The sequence below is a fragment of the Amia ocellicauda genome, chromosome 9 (assembly GCF_036373705.1).
Source record: "Amia ocellicauda isolate fAmiCal2 chromosome 9, fAmiCal2.hap1, whole genome shotgun sequence".
NCBI lineage: Eukaryota > Metazoa > Chordata > Actinopteri > Amiiformes > Amiidae > Amia > Amia ocellicauda.
The window spans coordinates 1,296,914-1,316,379 of NC_089858.1; the positions used below are offsets into that span (position 1 = coordinate 1,296,914).

At 41.1% G+C, this 19,466-nt stretch overlaps 2 protein-coding genes across 2 annotated transcripts; both read left to right on the forward strand.

Annotated features, from left to right (window-relative positions):
- Positions 1-673: 673 nt before the first annotated feature.
- Positions 674-6,066, forward strand: LOC136758182 (toll-like receptor 4). The gene is made up of 2 exons (XM_066712452.1): positions 674-837; positions 3,418-6,066. The coding sequence occupies exons 1-2, from the start codon at positions 698-700 to the stop codon at positions 5,651-5,653; spliced, it is 2,376 nt and encodes a 791-aa protein (XP_066568549.1). The 5' UTR covers positions 674-697; the 3' UTR covers positions 5,654-6,066.
- Positions 6,067-6,358: 292 nt separating this feature from the next.
- Positions 6,359-19,216, forward strand: LOC136758348 (toll-like receptor 4). Its single transcript, XM_066712610.1, has 3 exons — positions 6,359-6,494; positions 10,169-10,335; positions 16,862-19,216. Exons 1-3 carry the CDS (start codon positions 6,390-6,392, stop codon positions 19,098-19,100), a joined length of 2,511 nt encoding a protein of 836 aa, XP_066568707.1. The 5' UTR covers positions 6,359-6,389; the 3' UTR covers positions 19,101-19,216.
- Positions 19,217-19,466: the final 250 nt, after the last annotated feature.

The window sequence follows — 19,466 nt, forward strand, 5'->3', positions numbered from 1 at the left end:
ATTCATAATACCTTCACTGTTGTAGAGAGCTCCTGTCCTTTCTAATGAGGAAGGCAGTGCTGAAGTGTCTCGAGTCACACCGCTCATTTAAGATGCACGTCTGTTGCTAATTCTATACATTTATAAATTTGTATTTGTATGGGTTTATTTAATGGCAGTAGAGTTGTGTGAATATGGCCAGCAGTGTTTAGTAGTAGCAGTAGTAGAAGGATATTATAATGTATTAGTGTACATTTGTATGTATTTTAAATATTTCAGTATTGTACAGTAGTGCTGTGGGATAATTACAGTATTTATATAATTTGAGCTTTGAAGAAAGTGTTTTGTTGGTTTGTTTCATTTATATCTTATTTGTATTGAAGTTGGCGGCACAATAAACCAGGGCAGAGCAGTAAAGCCAATTGGAACAGGGATCTTACTGATGAGAAATGAACAAACTATTTGAAATGTGCGTTACAATGTGTGCTAAAGCCCAATCTCTGGGATAAATACTAGCCATATTAACACTTATCATTTGGATGAAGAATCTTGCAGAATCGCAGCCTGCTGTTGATACCTACTGGACTGTAAGGGCTGGTTAGTAGTCAAGACCGATCGAGGTCTGTGACAGTAGCTGTACCTGTTTTGTGGAAGGTTGGCCAGTACAAAGCGTCATTTCAATCTTTTTCAGACAGTGCCAGATGTATCTTTGAGTTGCATGGGGCTGAACCTCAGCAGAATCCCTGCTGACATCCCTCCCACAGTGCAGACGCTAGACTTCAGCTTTAACCGCTTGGAGGCGCTAAGGAACAATTCCTTCCCGCTGCTTCCGGATCTGACTGAGCTGGACCTCACAAGGTACTGCTATAAGATGTTTATTTTCCAACCAAAATATATGTTTTGACTGGCTAATACAATATCTGCCGAAATGTGCATCACAGTTGGTCTTCATTCAAACCCACAGGCATTGTTAAAATGAGACTCAAACGTGGTGAGAAGCGTTACCCGTCACAGTGTCATGCATTTCCATGTGGGTCTGTGCTATTATAGGCCACTGGCCCTCTTCACTGCAGTGGATTCGATACAAGTGAAAGATCTCTCCGTTTCAAATGTACCATGAAAAGCAAGGCAACAATATTTCAGTATACGATCAAGGATGGACAGGGTGAGAGAAGCTTTCAGAAAACGTATCTGAAGCACCTCTTCCATACATTATCCCACGCAATCAAGTCTCTGTGTCAAAACATGAACCTGGAGTGAAATCATTCAACTCACCCACGGTTGAACTGCTTGAAGTGCTGACATACTGTTCACATTGTACAGAAGTTGTGAAAATGCTTACCCTAGCCAGATCATTGCATTCTCACAGTGTGCCAAGTTGATTTATTAAACTAGTCTTTGGATGGGCTGTTATTATAGTGCCTAATTTCCTTTAAATACCAAGAGATCTGAGTGACAGAAGCATTTGCATTCCAGAGAAAGAAGTCACTTGAAGATGCACTTGTGCACAGAAGAAGGAGGCTCTGAAGCCCCTGGTCTCATGCCCCCTTGACAGTTCTCACATTTTATTGTATCAGTGCAGAGTTTTTATGCATGAAATTAAATGCATGAAACTCTACACTGTTAAGGGCAAATAAAAGGTTTTAATATGAGTATATATACACTGAAAAGTTATAGAACACCCCCATTTGTCCAGTTTGTATTGAATTGTAAGCAGTTCAAGCCCAGTGAATAACCTGAAATGGTACAAAGGTGAGCGCTAAACTGCTAGAGGTTAAAAAAAAAGTTTAGGTTACCAAACACTGAACAATAATGTCCATTTCATTTTTGGAAGTCAGGGGAAGTCCAAAGTCATAGCCAGGAGGAAAAGCAAGTGGTCGAGGAATCAAAGATAGCAAGGCACAGGGAGAGATTGCTTGGAGATGCAGGTAAACTGACAAATCTTCGCAGTTACAGATCGTGAGTGAGGAGTTTATATGTGGAGCAGAGGGAGGTGCAGGGCGAATGGGAGCAGAGGGTGATTGGGCAAGTACACGATGTGTTCAAGAATGTTGATTGACTGATTGACTGTGCGTTTCCTGTTGTTGTCCTGCTGAAAAGTGAACTTCCATCCCAGTTTCAGCTTTCTTACACAGGGCAGCAGGTTTTCCTCAAGGACTTTTCAGTTCTTTGCTCCATTCATTGTCCCTTCTGTCCTGACAAGAGCCCCAGTCCCTGCTGATGAGAAACATCCCCATGACGTGACGCTGCCCCACGTGTTGGGTTTGCACCGAACATAACACTTCGCATTTAGGCCAAACTGTACCAGTTTAGTTTTGTCAGACCACATCACTGTTTGCCACGTGGCTGCAGAATCTCACTTTGACCAGTATTGGCCATACAAGCCTGTAGTACTTGCACATTTGCCATTGTCTTCCTGGTCGCCTCTCTGATCCTTCTCCTCCTTGCTCTGTCAATCACTTTGGAAGGATTGCCAGATATAAACAGGGTCTTGGTGGTGCCATAGACCTCCCACTTAACAATGACCTTGACTGTGCTCCCAGAGATATTCAAAACCTTTGGTATTTTTATACCCATCCCCTGATCTGTGCATTTCAACAGCTTTGTTCTGGAGTTCTTTTGAGAGCTCCTTGGAGCTCATGGTTGAGCCTTTGCTTTTAAATACATGACTCAGCAGAGGAGACCTACAGGAACTGCTGAATTTATCCTGAAATCATGTGAATCACTACAGTTTAACACAGGTAGAGCCACTTAACTTGCTGTGTGATTTTGCTTGTGATTGGGATTGCTACAAGGGAGGTGGATGCTTAATTGACCAAGATATTACAGTTTTCATTTTTAATCCATTTTCTAAAAGTATATTTTTCATTTGGAAGTTACAGGGAAGAATTTGTAGACACATTAAAAAAGTATATATTTTAAAGCATTTTAATTCCAAGCTAAAAAGCTTGAACATTTTGGGATGTAGACATTCTATAGGCACGATCATATCATATCATTGTCCATGTTTGTTAGTCTATGGTGCATCTATAGCGCTAAAATACTTTTTCTGGGTGCCAAACAATTACCCTAATGATATTGATCTTAGGCAGTATATTCCAAACATTAATATCAGCAATTTGCCACTTTCAGGTCTCTTCCACTTCACATCTGGTACAATTGTCCTTGCTGAGATTGAAGCAGATATTTGGGTCACAAATTTACACAAGATTGTTTTTTTTTTTTTTTTTTTTTTTTAATAACATTGTTGAATTCACTTCTTTAAAAGTGCATATCAACCCCACACACAGGCCTAACTTATCTCCCCCAGATAGGTTTTATGCGTTTTGAAAAGACGATGTTTTTGTCTGACCTCTCTCAAAATTGTGAATGTCATTCATAACTTAAGAGTGCAAACATCTGATTTTCCTCATGATCTCTCACCTTCTGATAATGCAGATGCAACATCAAGCTGATTGAGGACCATGCCTTTCAGAATGTGCAGCGCTTGAGTGTCCTGACGCTTACTGGGAACCCCATCGAACATTGCAGTGCCACACCCTTCTCTGCTCTGATGCTGCTGCACAAACTGGTGGTGTTGGATATAGGCATTTCCTCTTTCGAAGACTTGACAATTAGTTCCCTGGTGAACCTTAAAGAACTAAAGGCGGGCACAAACAAGCTAAGCTCAATGAAACTACCCCCTGATTTTAACCTGACCAGCCTTACACTTCTTGACTTGCACAACAACAACATTTCAAGTATAACAGTTGAAGAAACATGGTTCCTAAGAAAAATGCACACACCAAATCTAACAGTTATTCTTTCACGAAACAAAATCTCATATATTGAACACGGAGCATTTCGTGGAGTTTACATTAAGGAACTTAACCTAAGAAGTGCATTTCTGTCTCCCATTGACATGAAGGCTGGTCTTCAGGCAATGGCAGGTCTGAATGTATTTAAGCTCGTCCTCGGAAACTACAGGAATGAAGGAACTCAGCGCGGCACTCAAGTCAGTCTTTTTGATGGTCTGTGCGAAGTAAAACATCAGGAAATGCATTTAATTCATTTGAAACAATTTCCTATAAATGTATTTCACCCTAATGAATTATTTCCCTGTCTTATTAATGCATCTGTGATCAAAATCTTGAGCAGCAGACTTTCAAGTTTAAAAGTTCCCAAGTTTACAAACCTTAAAGTGATGGATTTGAGTTACAATTACTTTGATCACCTGCCTTCCAAAGAAATTTCAAACCAGCCCACCTTGGAGACATTTGTGATGACAAATAACAATGCACTGAGGACATTTCTCTCCAATTTCTCAGGATTGCCCAATCTGAAACACATTGATATCAGCAGGAATGCTCTGGATATTAAGGGATGCTGCCATGAAATGTTTGCTGGGGTAACTCAATTAAAATATCTCAACTTGAGTCACAATGTCAAACTCTCCTTTGAAGGCTTATTTTTCAATGGCCTTCATGCTCTAGAAACACTGGATTTTAGTCACACAAATGTAAAGGGTTTGGGCGACATTTTTGTTTTGCAAGGACTAAAAAAGTTAAAATATCTTGATATGTCTTATACAGACACGTACTTTGTCATTCCTCACACACTGGCGGATCTGTACAGTTTAGAAGTGCTGAAAATGGCTGGGAACAGCTATGCCAACATATCTGCTTATTTTTTTAAGAATCTGAAACGCTTAGAATTCCTTGATGTATCAAACTGCCAGCTCGAGCACCTTCACTGGAGCACATTCGCAGGACTCGAACAACTTCAGCACTTAATCCTCACCAATAATAGGTTAACAGCAGCGGATTTTCTAACCCACCCAAGTCTTGGGGCTCTGAAGACGATACACATCGGTACAAACAACATCATTACTATTCCACAACACACTCTTGACCGTCTACCAAAAAACCTCACTGCGTTGGACTTATCCCAAAACCCCATTGAATGCACTTGTGCATATGCAGGCTTCATCAAGTGGACTATTGAGAATAAAGCAAAGTTAACAGATCAAAACCGAATTCTGTGTCAAGGCCCAGTGGACTCAAGGAATACAAAAGTCACAGAGTTTGACGTTAACTACTGCAGACACATGTCCACCATAATCATCACCCTGACGTTGGGCGTTGTCCTTTTAATCTTCTTCTTGACACTGTTTGTCTACAAGTATCAGTTTTACATTCGCTACGCCTGTATCCTGCTCAGAGGATACAGGAGCACGAAGATGGGGGAGTGCGCGTACGATGCCTTCGTCATATACTCCAGCAGGGATGAACTCTGGGTTATGGACGAGCTGGTGGAAAACTTGGAGAATGGAGTCCCTCCTCTACAGCTGTGTCTACACGTGAGGGATTTCGAGGTGGGCAAATCCATCACCTCCAATATCATCGACGAGGGCATCCTGAATAGTCGAAAAGCTATCGTGGTCATATCACAGTATTTCATCGAGAGCGCGTGGTGCAAATTTGAGTTTGAGATGGCCCAGTCACAGCAGTTCTTTGAAGGAAAGCCCGGGATCATTGCTATCATACTTGAAGATGTAGAAGAAAATAACACGAAGCGAATGCTGGGCCTGCATAAATACCTGAAGAACAACACATATTTAAAATGGAAGGACAACCCCATGAGCAGGATGGTCTTCTGGACTCGCCTAAAGAAAGCAATCATTTCAGAAAGGTAGCCAATGAAAGATGTCAGACTGGTTCGGACCCTGATCTCGTATAGTAAGACTTGCTTCAGGATTTGCAGAATGCTGGTCAGTGTGGACAAAGGCCAAAGGACAAAAGACTGGAATAGAGAGAGGCTCTGGTTATAGCTGTTTGTTTACAATCTGTCTTGCTGTCTCAGAATAATGTTTTTTACTGTGAAGTCATGAAATTGAGAGTCTATTTTTATATTAAATAACTTGTATGTGTGTAAGAAGCTGCATATTGTGTCTACAAAATGTATTTTTGTTGAATTTTCCATTACTGCAATGTGTGGATGTAGAACATTAGAAGTGTATACTGTCAATACAAGTATGTCTGGCAGGAATGTGTTTGTCCATTGTTGTTATTTACTAAAAGAACAATGTATTTTATTAATTTGGTCTATATTGGGATTAATCAATGATCAATTCAGTTGATGTTTGTGTAAATTAAGGCACTATATTAAAAATAAAATAAATTTGATGTTGCTTCATAATAATAAGCTAGTTTGGAAAAGCTTAAAGATCATTTAGCATCGCTTTATTTTGGTTTAGATGTGACTTTAATCTTTAGTGCTTGAAAGTGAAAGAACTACATGTATCAGGAAGCTGAATTTAGTTCCTTATTTGCCCTGGATATTAAAGAAGTTCTCTCCCATGTACTGCTTTCATTTCGCCTTGTAATGGTGTGTGCAGAGACGCACCTGCTCCTGCGATTCAAGCCTGCAAAATGGATTTATTAAAGATACTTCAGCTCACACTAGGATTATTGTCTGTGCCAGATCATACAGATCAGAGCCCGGTACCATCAGGGAATGGACAGCGATGTGAAGAGGTATATTTCCAACGACATTACTTATCATACACTCTAAACACACTGACCCGAATTAAAAGACGGCAGTGGTAGTTGATGGTGGGATTACAGTAGGCAGAAGTAAGAACTCCCAAATAAAGCTGCCTGGAAGTACTGGTAAAAATTTGGCTATTGGAAGGTGGGTCTAGGCTTTGGTATTGGCTAATATAGGCACATTGGACTATTAAACAAAGTATAGAATACATCTATAAGAATTAAGACTCGTGTTGGAATGGTCTTTACTAGCTGAGCTTTATTGTTAACTGGATGCTTGTAATTTAGTGGTGTAGACAGTGAATCTCTCTGGATGGACTTTTGTATTTCGGATTCTATCATTTTAAGTCATGAAGAGAAAGCACACCTTATTCGCTAGTTAATTACTTCAGTAAAATGTCATTGATTTACTCACTAGGTGACACAATAAGTCAGAGATTCAAGGTCATCGTTTCTGCTGGGCTACTCAGATGTACACTTCTTTCCAGAATGGTCTGGATTTCCTTCCTTTTTACACTAAACTACTACAAACATACACCATGTCTATGACAGAACAATACCCAACTGTTTCAAATTGTTTTGCTCTTCCTCAGAAGTAAATGACACTGGTAGAAAGTAACAGTCCGTTCACACGCATCAATCCTGTCCAACTGTAATTTGCACTGACAACCTGAAACCTCTTTATAATGAAAAACTATGTGGCTCTCACTCTTGCAAGACTGGAGCTGACAGGTGTGGATACAATTACATTTATTTTGCCACACAGGAAGCTTATATGTCGTCCATCAGATAACAGGGCATACTTTTTCAACTTGTACAGTCTGTCCTCAGCATGCGGATTTCAAATAATTGTTAAATTAAAAAGTAAAGCGTAGTTTTCTCTTCAAACATTATTTTAAGGGGCAATCTGTGCATTTATGAACCATTTACCACAACGTTATAACTACATAATATAATGATTGTTACTTAATGTTTTTATAACCTTCCTACTATCAGTTAAATAATATTGGTTAGAAGATATTAAGGAACATATGCTTGCTTATGTATTAATGGATTATATTAAGAGGTGTATGAAAATATACACTTTTGTAAACAAGTTTAAAGTGTTAACACAATGCTTTAATCGAACCATCCACAGTAAAGTGAATCTGTTTGTGAACGTATGCATTGCATAGTTGTTAACCTTAACTAACAATCGACAACAAAACCAGACTGTTAGATAAAGTAAATCATATGTGTATTTGTGGCAGTAAATGAGCACTGTATAAAACCAACATATACATAGTATGTATACATACATACATAGGTACACAATACTCTCTCATGAATTAAATGATGAGATTTCAGCTTCCTGTTAACTATCGTATGACATACCTCAACAGAATCCCAGTGACATTGCATCACTGTGGTCAATTTGTAACATGTTCCCTTTCAGCAGAATCAGTCATACAGTCAAATGTATTTTCCAGTGCGGTTGCCATTAACTGCTGGTGTACATTCAAGACATTTGGTCAGCTTGTTTTGCTGCAGACAGACATTGCTCGGGTCTTGTCAGATGTTGTAGCCGTTTCGAGTTACCTTAATGGAACATTATACACTCACCTAAAGGATTATTAGGAACACCTGTTCAATTTCTCATTAATGCAATTATCTAACCAACCAATCACATGGCAGTTGCTTCAATGCATTTAGGGGTGTGGTCCTGGTCAAGACAATCTCCTGAACTCCAAACTGAATGTCTGAATGGGAAAGAAAGGTGATTTAAGCAATTTTGAGCCTGGCATGGTTGTTGGTGCCAGATGGGCCGGTCTGAGTATTTCACAATCTGCTCAGTTACTGGGATTTTCACGCACAACCATTTCTAGGGTTTACAAAGAATGGTGTGAAAAGGGAAAAACATCCAGTATGCGGCAGTCCTGTGGGCGAAAATGCCTTGTTGATGCTAGAGGTCAGAGGAGAATGGGCCGACTGATTCAAGCTGATAGAAGAGCAACTTTGACTGAAATAACCAGTCGTTACAACCGAGGTATGCAGCAAAGCATTTGTGAAGCCACAACACGTACAACCTTGAGGCAGATGGGCTACAACAGCAGAAGACCCCACCGGGTACCACTCATCTCCACTACAAATAGGAAAAAGAGGCTACAATTTGCACAAGCTCACCAAAATTGGACAGTTGAAGACTGGAAAATGTTGCCTGGTCTGATGAGTCTCGATTTCTGTTGAGACATTCAGATGGTAGAGTCAGAATTTGGCGTAAACAGAATGAGAACATGGATCCATCATGCCTTGTTACCACTGTGCAGGCTGGTGGTGGTGGTGTAATGGTGTGGGGGATGTTTTCTTGGCACACTTTAGGCCCCTTAGTGCCAATTGGGCATCGTTTAAATGCCACGGCCTACCTGAGCATTGTTTCTGACCATGTCCATCCCTTTATGACCACCATGTACCCATCCTCTGATGGCTACTTCCAGCAGGATAATGCACCATGTCACAAAGGTCGAATCATTTCAAATTGGTTTCTTGAACATGACAATGAGTTCACTGTACTAAACTGGCCCCCACAGTCACCAGATCTCAACCCAATAGAGCATCTTTGGGATGTGGTGGAACGGGAGCTTCGTGCCCTGGATGTGCATCCCACAAATCTCCATCAACTGCAAGATGCTATCCTATCAATATGGGCCAACATTTCTAAAGAATGCTTTCAGCACCTTGTTGAATCAATGCCACGTAGAATTAAGGCAGTTCTGAAGGCGAAAGGGGGTCAAACACAGTATTAGTATGGTGTTCCTAATAATCCTTTAGGTGAGTGTATATCATTAGTTAAAGGCAATCAAATAACACAGTAACTGTAACAGTAACACGTGAGCTGTTCGGCCTGTGTCACTGTTCCAGCGGTGACTAAATGTCCAGCTGCTGTCTGGAACGAGTGAAAGATTCATTTTTATGTTTGTATTTTAAATATGTATTTTTCTATCCATAAGTTGATATAATACCAATTGAAAGGACGACTAAAACAGAAAAATACATGAATAACTATTTTCAGGACTGCTGAAAGTAAACCATTTTGAAAACTGGTTTTGTTGCACACCACTACAAAGATATCTGGATAATTCTTCACCTGCCCATAACGGGTCATACTAAGATACACCTGCACACATACAAACAGACAGTGCATACATGATACATTTCATACAAAGCCTTTGAAAGGAAGTTAAGTCACACAAGAAAGGTGTCACAAGTTCCTTTGCTACCAACTTTTTATACCAACCATTTTTAAAATCCCACTGCAAATATTTAATGGAAGTGACATCTAATATCAGAATAGTGTTGCTGAACAAACTGAGTGTATTAAGTTGAGGTGAAACTGCTGATGTTTGTCATCTAGGCTGGGATTAAATCAACACTTTGACTGACCTGCTAATAGAAAACTACAAACCTGTCCTCGGGGGTGGCTTTATTTTTCTGTCAGATGCCTATTCCTTCTAATCATTAACAGAAGTGCTATGAAGAACAGATTCATATTTTGATATCAATGAGTCAAAGTTGGGATTTAATTTGGCTCTTAAACCTAATCACACGTTCTTCACAGAGGTATAGACCTTTATAATCCCTATTCTATTCATCTCTCACATATACACGTCTGTTTGATTTTTCAGATACTTCCTAACATCTACATCTCATGCAAAATGAGAAACCTCAGTAGTATTCCTGCTGATATCCCATCATTCATTGAGATTCTAGATTTCAGCTTTAATCACTTGGAATATCTGGATGACAATGTATTCCCACACCTGCCTCACTTATTTTCACTTGATCTCACAAGGTAAGTTAATGTTTGTTCTTGATTCCAAAGTCAGAAATGTGTTGACCTGTTGTTTCAACTTGTTACAATGTCTCAGAGCATCTAGGAGTACTTAAGATACACAGGAATAGCCATAGGGTCATACTCATACCTACATCATTTAAGATTCGGTTTCAAATTTACTTGCAAAAAAAAACAATCAAGCCAAGACCACCTATTGCTGCCTTCACTCTAATGCAAAAGTCATATCTGTTTATTTTTCACACCTGCTTACACTTAAACGCCTAACAAACAAACTAGGTATGAAACTTCCCAAATATATCTTGCACAACATGTGCTCATGTTCACATTGGCTTGTAATTGACATTGTACTTGGCTAATGATGTCCGCAGTGATGTATTTGATCACATTCAACAATACAGGGGCAGTGGTCACATTTTTGCTGTATTAAATCATGAAAATACTTGCGAGGAAGCAACCTGAAACTGCTCTCGCAGCTCCTCTGGTTTTAGACAACTTCCAAAGTTGTCTAAAGCCTCTCGCAGTTTTTGCCAAAATGTAATGAAAGCCTGTTGGGCATAGGTTTGTATTGGTCTTGTTAAACGTTTATTCACAGCCTTTGCGGTGCCTCGTGTACAGTGGAAATAACTGCTTTTTGCTAAGTTACAGTAACTGCAATAAAGGTGTACACTGCGCATAACAGACTTGTTGTTGTGCCCAACATCAATATGTACATATATGTACAACAACAATAACAAAAGATTGCATACATCCCAATTTCCATACTGATATCCAAAAGAATGTTGCCTATTGTTCGTGCACAGAGAGAACAATGTGTCTGTTTGTTTCGGTTCCGTTTCCTGTATTTGTTTAATTCACTAGTTAATGTATTCTGCTCTTGCTTTTGTTCACTGTTCTCAAAACTGGTATGTCTTTAAAATGTTTTCCTTCTTTAACATCTATCGTAGGAGCAGCTTTATGTAATGTCAGATTTCTCAGAGGGGTGGTAAGGATATGGATTAAATATTAAACCTCACTCGTACTCACTACAAAGTCATGTATAGTCAGTCTATAGCCTATATAAGTGGGGTGTTTCCATGCATAATACACTTGGTATTAGTTTATCAAGTTTTACACGTAACAGAAAAGATGGGCTATGCTCCCTTCAATTTTAACAGGAGAAAATGCATTCCAGTGAACGAATGCAACTTATTCCAGCCGGGGTCTATCCCATCCGATCCTCGCAATTCTACATGCATCGAAGCGCCTAGTAGAAGAAAATATATGCAATCGGGGCGAGGGTGGAGGGCCCTGTAGCTCCTGGAAACAAAGGCACATGCATTGAGCCTTCACGATATAGGCCCCCATTGTAGTGTATGGAACAACTACCACAGGTCCCACTAGTACTATAAAAATGCTGCTTTCTCAGACCCCCAGCAATACACTCGCTTCAGTCTTATTTCTCGCAGCTCCCAGGTGCCGCACACGACATGTTTTACCCAACCTGCTCCAGGCCCCCCGAAGCCGATATGCCCTTGTTTCAGCCTTACATCTCGCAGCTTCCAGGTGCTACACACGGCATGTTTTAAGCCCCCGGCTCTGCGCCATCAGATGCCCATACGCCTTACTGGTCTCAGTTTTGTGTGTTACCAGCCTCCATTTCTCACATTTTATGTGATCCTATCGAGCAGGGAAATGGATAGGCTACATTATAAAATTATAAAATCCATATTTGGTGTGACCACCCTTTGCCTTCAAAACAGTATCAATTCTTCTAGGTTCACTTGCACACAGTTTTTGAAGGATCTCGGCAGGTAAGTTGGCCCAAACATCTTGGAGAACTAACCAGTTCTTCTGTGGATTTAGGCAGCCTCAGTTGCTTCTCACTCTCCATGTAATCCCAGACAGACTCGATGATGTTGAGATCAGGGCTCTGTGGGGGTCATACCATCACTTCCAGGACTTTACGCTGAAGATAGTTCTTAATGACTGACACTGTATGTTTGGAGTCATGGTCATGCTGCAGAATACATTTGGGGCCAATCAGATGCCTCCCTGATGGTATTGCATGATGGATAAGTATCTGCCTGTACTTCTCAGCATTGATTCATTCTGACCAAATCCCCAACTCCATTTGCAGAAATGCAGCCCCAAACTTGCAAGGAACCTTCGTGTACCGCTCTCCAGTGCTTCAGTGAACAAACTGCCTTCTGCTACAGCCAGATATTTCACATTTTGACTCATCAGTTCAGAGCACCTGCTTACATTTTTCTGCACCCCAGTTCCTGTGTTTCCATGCAAAGTTGAGTCGCTTGGCCTTGTTGCCACGTCAGAGGTATGGCTTTTTGGCTGCAAGTCTTCCATGAAGGCCACTTCTGACCAGACTTCTCCGGACAGTAGATGGGTGTACCAGGGTCCCACTGTTTTCTGCCAATTCTGAGCTGATGGAACTGCTGGACATCTTCCGATTGTGAAGGGAAGTAAACATGATGTGTCTTTCATCTGCTGCAGTAAGTTTCCTTGGCCGACCACTGCGTCTATGGTCCTCAACATGGCCCGTTTCCTTGTGCTTCTTCAAAAGAGCTTGGACAGCACATCTGGAAACCCCTTTCTGCCTTGAAATGTCTGCCTGGGAGAGACCTTGCTGATGCAGTAGAACTACCTTGTGTCTTGTTGCTGTGCTCAGTCTTGCCATGGTGTATGACTTTTGACAGTAAACTGTCTTCAGTAACGTCACCTTGTTGGCTGAGTTTGGCTGTTCCTCACCCAGTTTTATTCCTCCTGCACAGCTGTTTCTGTTTCAGTTAATGATTGTGTTTCAACCTACATATTGAATTGATGATCATTAGCACCTGTTTGGTATAATTGTTTAATCATACACCTGACTACATGCCTACAAAATCCCTGACTTTGTGCAAGTGTACCTAGAAGAATTGATGCGGTTTTGAAGGTAAAGGTGAAGGTAGATTTTTCTTCTGTTCACTCACTTTGCATTTAGTTAATTGATAAATATAATCTATTAACATGTCTATTTTTGAAAGCATTCTTACTTTACAGCATTTTTTCACAGTACTGTATATATGTATATATTTATTTGAATAACCAAAAACATGCAATAACAGGGAAGCGCGCATGTGTGTGCGTGTGTGCGCGTGTGTGCAACCAAGTTGTCAAGCTGAGGAGGTTGGGGGGGTACGACATCTCACAAAGTGGTGGGGGGGTCAAATCAGTGGCAGCTTTACAAACAGACTCTGAAGGGGCACAATCACAAACACGGCATATATAGGCTATGTAGTCATTTCAATAGAAGCCCAGATTTTGGACCATCATGAAGATAGAACACCTGAGAAAGTAATTTTTAAAATACTAATAATTACATGAATGCATATGTAGCCAACGCGGGTCAGAGCTCCCCGCTCAGGATTCAAACCACACACCACCGGCACTCCTCCGAGCGCTCCGCACCACAGCAGCTCCAGCGCAGTACAGTGTTAAGCCCTCTACGCTAAAAGGCTGGGCTTCCTACCACGGGAGGCTTAACACTGTACTACTTTTTACTGAGGGGTTACGTCACTTTGTAACGGGCTCATTATACATGGATGAGCCCCGTTACACATAATCAAAACATTAAAATCAGCCAATAATTACAGTTGTGAATCCCCTTTACACTGTAGTAGAGTTTCTCTCTCTCAATGTCTCGATGAAATGATACGTCTAGATATCTATATACCTATGTATACATTGTGAGCCAGCTCACAGATCCTCCACTAGGGGGAGCTTATGGGGAGGGCTGGAAGAGACCAGAGCAAGCACTCACCCTGGAATCAGCCTTCCTTAATTAGGAGAGATCTGGGAGATTGGCTACAGGTGTGGGTCATCAAGGGCGGGAATCAGACAGCACCTGCAGCCAATGTAATTGATTCTCTTCCACCCTGCTACACCATTTAAGGGTAGTTTTCTTTTGTTTGGGAGAGAGAGGAGAAGCAACCAGGGCTGCTGAAGACTCTGTATAGGATGTTGAAGAAAGTGTTTTGTGATAATTATATAATGTTTTATATTAATACTAGCATTAGAAGTAGTTTGTATACAGACTGAGCAGATTAGATTTAGCAGGACAAGTAAAGGGTCAACAAGGTTGATTTGTTAGAAACTCCTGTCAGTAATGAAAGAAATTGTTTCTGTTAATGAGCGATTGACACTAGGTAAATGATGACCATGGGATCGCATCTTCCTAGTGCACATCAAAGACAGACATCTGCTTTTTGTATCCATCACCTCTTCACGGGAGGACAGATCATAAACGGACCCGGACCTATATCTTCTGATTGGATGAACGCCCATAAGATGTTACGTCATTTTTCCTATAAAGCTGCACTCATGTTTGTAAACATTAAATCTCACTGAAGGAATTATTCCTGACGTGGGGCGTCCGAGCGGCTCGATTAAAGTTCTATTTGCTTTATCTCTGCGACTTCTCCACTTATTTCCGAGACGGTTCTACAGCTGCAGACTTTTTTTTTTTTTGTCTGTAAACCCTCCTCAGCATTTGTCATAAAAAAAAGACAAATAAAAAAATAAACCCAGCTACTGTTGCCTTCGCTCTGGTGTCTACCTCCACTGTGTCCTGCCTAGGGAGCTGTGGTTGCAGCGTGAAAGGTCACAACATATATTTCACCTGTATGTATTAATGTAATGTTATTGATACAGGCTAGCAATATTGGAATAGCTGCACGTCTGCATCTCTCGCTCTGACTATAAACAGAGTGTGGCATCACATATCTCTGACGGATACAGCCCAATCAAAACGCAAGGCTGTTCTGCGGTTACTACCCAAAAACCAGGCCGCTGTCCTCGCAACCATGACTGATGCGTCAATCAGTGCAGAATATTCGACTTGCATAATTATAGTATTATTTATATACTCTTGAAATACACAATAGGGCATCAATGGTAGACTTTGGATGGAAAACAGGGACGTGCAGATATTAAACCTCACAGAAATAAATACACATATATAAATACAGTGAGGGAAAAAAGTATTTGATCCCCTGCTGATTTTGTACATTTGCCCACTGACAAAGAAATGATCAGTCTATAATTTTAATGGTAGGTGTATTTTAACAGTGCGAGACAGAATAACAACAAAAAAATTCAGAAAAACGCGTTTCAAAAAAGTTATAAATTTATTTGCATGTTAATGAGGGAAATAAGTATTTGATCCCCTATCAATCAGCAAGATTTCTGGCTCCCAGGTGTCTTTTATACAGGTAATGAGCTGAGATTAGGAGCACTCTCTTAAAGGGAGTGTTCCTAATCTCAGCTCGTTACCTGTATAAAAGACACCTGTCCACAGAAGCAATCAATCAATCAGATTCCAAACTCTCCACCATGGCCAAGACCAAAGAGCTGTCCAAGGATGTCAGGGACAAGATTGTAGACCTACACAAGGCTGGAATGGGCTACAAGACCATTGCCAAGCAGCTTGGTGAGAAGGTAACAACAGTTGGTGCGATTATTCACAAATGGAAGAAACACAAAATAACTGTCAGTCTCCCTCGGTCTGGGGCTCCATGCAAGATCTCACCTTGTGGAGTTTCAATGATCATGAGGACAGTGAGGAATCAGCCCAGAACTACACGGGAGGATCTTGTTAATGATCTCAAGGCAGCTGGGACCATAGTCACCAAGAAAACAATAGGTAACACACTACGCCGTGAAGGACTGAAATCCTGCAGCACCCACAAGGTCCCCCTGCTCAAGAAAGCACATGTACAGGCCCATCTGAAGTTACCAATGAACATCTGAATGATTCAGAGAACTGGGTGAAAGTGTTGTGGTCAGATGAGACCAAAATCGAGCTCTTTGGCATCAACTCAACTCGCCGTGTTTGGAGGAGGAGGAATGACCCCAAGAACACCATCCCCACCGTCAAACATGGAGGTGGAAACATTATGCTTTGGGGGTGGCAGGACAATTGCACCGCATCAAAGGGACTAAAGCATGCCGTGTGTGGCACCTGGAAGCTGCGAGATGTAAGGCTGAAGCAAGTGAATGCCAACTTATGGGGGGCCAGGGAAGCGTAGGCTAAAGCAGCATTTGTATGCCACTAGCTGGGACCTGCGGTAGTTCTTACATAGACTACAATGGGGGGCTGTATCGTGAAGGCTCAATGCATGTGCCTTTGTCTCTGGGAGCTACAGGGGCGCCCTCCCCTCACCTTGATTGCATAACATTTCTTCTACTAGGCGCTTCAATGCATTTAGAATCATGAGGATCGGGTGCAGGACAGTATTTTATTTAATCGTGACCCATATGTGAAGAAGTACAGACTAGTAGCTGAACACAGAGAACACACAAAGAACTCAAAGAACACAAAGTTTCCAGATGACTTGCGAAAACCCGTTGGGGGCAATACCCTATGTTTCAAATTTAATGACACTTAATCCCCCATTAATGTCACTGTGACACTGGTAAAGCTTTGTGTGTTTGTGTGCATGATATGTCCAGGTATTCGCAATTTCTAACTTTTCCATTTTATATTGAACAGGTGCCACATCAGATTCATTGGCAGCAACTCTTTTGAGAAAATGAAGAACTTGACCACATTGATCCTCACTGGAAACCCTATTGAACAGTATGAAAGTGAGGCCTTTTCTTCCCTGCAAAGACTGCAGAGGTTAGTGGTTGTAGATACCAACCTCTCCTCTTTAGAAAACCTCCCATTAATTCCTCTGACACACCTCCAGGAACTAAATGCCGGAACAAACAACATTGAGTTTTTTCAAATCCCGCCATACGTTTTCAACTTCACCAATTTTAGACTTCTTGACCTTCACTGCAATAAAATTGCATTCATAGCGGTGAGTGACACAATTGCTTTGCGGGAAACTCCAAATAAGAACCTTACTCTTATACTCTCGAGAAATCAGATTTCACATATCGAACCCGGAGCTTTTCAGGGCATCCATCTGAAAGAGCTTCATCTACGAACTGCCTTTGTGCTGTCGGGTGCCATAAAGAGTTGTCTAAAAGCAATGGCAGGTTTAACAGTAGACAAGTTAATCATAGGAAACTACAGAGGGGCAAATAAGATTCAAACATCAGAGGTAGATTTTTTAGATGGTCTTTGCTTGTTTGAATTCCAGGAGATATACCTTCTTTTAAAAGAAAGTACAGCACGTGGCGGTGATATATTTCAGTGCCTAACAAATGCCTCAAAAATCTCTGTTGTGAGCAGCCACCTGAAGCAAGTCAAAGTTCCTCAATTCAGAAGACTAAAAGAACTGCAGCTGAAGAAAAATGACTTCAGTTACATACCTGCTGCAGAATTGTCCTACCAAAGTACCATAGAGACTCTTAAAATTACCGACAACAAACCACAGACATATTTTTATAAACCATTTATAGAAATGACAGCTCTTAAATACTTAGAAATCAGCCGCAGTCATCTAAGCATTCAAGAGTGTTGCAGTAAGCAGTTCTCTTATTTGCCCCAGCTAAAATATCTCAATCTCAGCTTCAATTCTGAACTCAGATTAGAAGGCACGGCTTTCACTGGACTCGAACAACTGGAAACACTGGACCTGCAGCACACGAAGGTCACACAGATTGGAGTTTTATCCAGTCTGAGTAATTTAAGAAATCTGAAGTATCTTGACATTTGTTACACAAACACTGACTTCTTTGTCGAACATGCATTGTCTGGTCTGATCAGTCTCAAGGTGCTGAGAGTGTCTGGTAATGTCTTCAGGGGAAATACATCGACTTATCTTTTTAGGGTTCTCCAGAACTTGGAGGAGCTTGATATTTCAAATTGTGGGCTAGGACACCTTCACCCGAGCACTTTCACTGGACTCGACAAACTAAAACACTTAACTGTGACTAACAATAAGATCAGAGAAGTGGAGTTTCTGACCCACCCAAGTCTTGGGGCTCTGAAGACGATACACATCGGTACAAACAACATCATTACTATTCCACAACACACTCTTGACCGTCTACCAAAAAACCTCACTGCGTTGGACTTATCCCAAAACCCCATTGAATGCACTTGTGCATATGCAGGCTTCATCAAGTGGACTATTGAGAATAAAGCAAAGTTAACAGATCAAAACCGAATTCTGTGTCAAGGCCCAGTGGACTCAAGGAATACAAAAGTCACAGAGTTTGACGTTAACTACTGCAGACACATGTCCACCATAATCATCACCCTGACGTTGGGCGTTGTCCTTTTAATCTTCTTCTTGACACTGTTTGTCTACAAGTATCAGTTTTACATTCGCTACGCCTGTATCCTGCTCAGAGGATACAGGAGCACGAAGATGGGGGAGTGCGCGTACGATGCCTTCGTCATATACTCCAGCAGGGATGAACTCTGGGTTATGGACGAGCTGGTGGAAAACTTGGAGAATGGAGTCCCTCCTCTACAGCTGTGTCTACACGTGAGGGATTTCGAGGTGGGCAAATCCATCACCTCCAATATCATCGACGAGGGCATCCTGAATAGTCGAAAAGCTATCGTGGTCATATCACAGTATTTCATCGAGAGCGCATGGTGCAAATTTGAGTTTGAGATGGCCCAGTCATGGCTGTTTTTGGAGGGAAACCTGGGGATAATTGTTATTATACTTGAAGACGTTGAAGACGACAAGATGAACAGAGTCCTAGGGCTGCACAAATACGTGAAGAACAACACGTACTTGAAATGGAAAAAGAATCCTCTGAGTAGCATGAGGTTCTGGACTCGCCTGAGGAAGGCTGTCATGTCAGGAAAAAACACAGCCTGAAATCAGTTGAAAGAAATGCCTTTATGATGATGTACTCTAAGCCGCTGTCTCTTTATATTGGGATTCCCATATGTGTGGTCCAGTACTGTAAAGATCTGGATTTGTCAAAAGAAATAAAAGTGACTTCACGCTGTTTACATTGATTTTGAGCATCAAATTGGATAACAAGTTTAAATGTGATATTGTGCAAGAAGCCAGAATCATTTCCCTTCACAGGATCGTTATGACCCATTGAGCTTTCGTAGGATGATCATGGCAGAACTGCTAGACCAGTTAATATAGAATAAGAGTACTTAAAAACATCTGTGAATGAAGAGACAGTATCCCTATGAAAGACACACAGCCTGAATAACTGAAGCACACAAA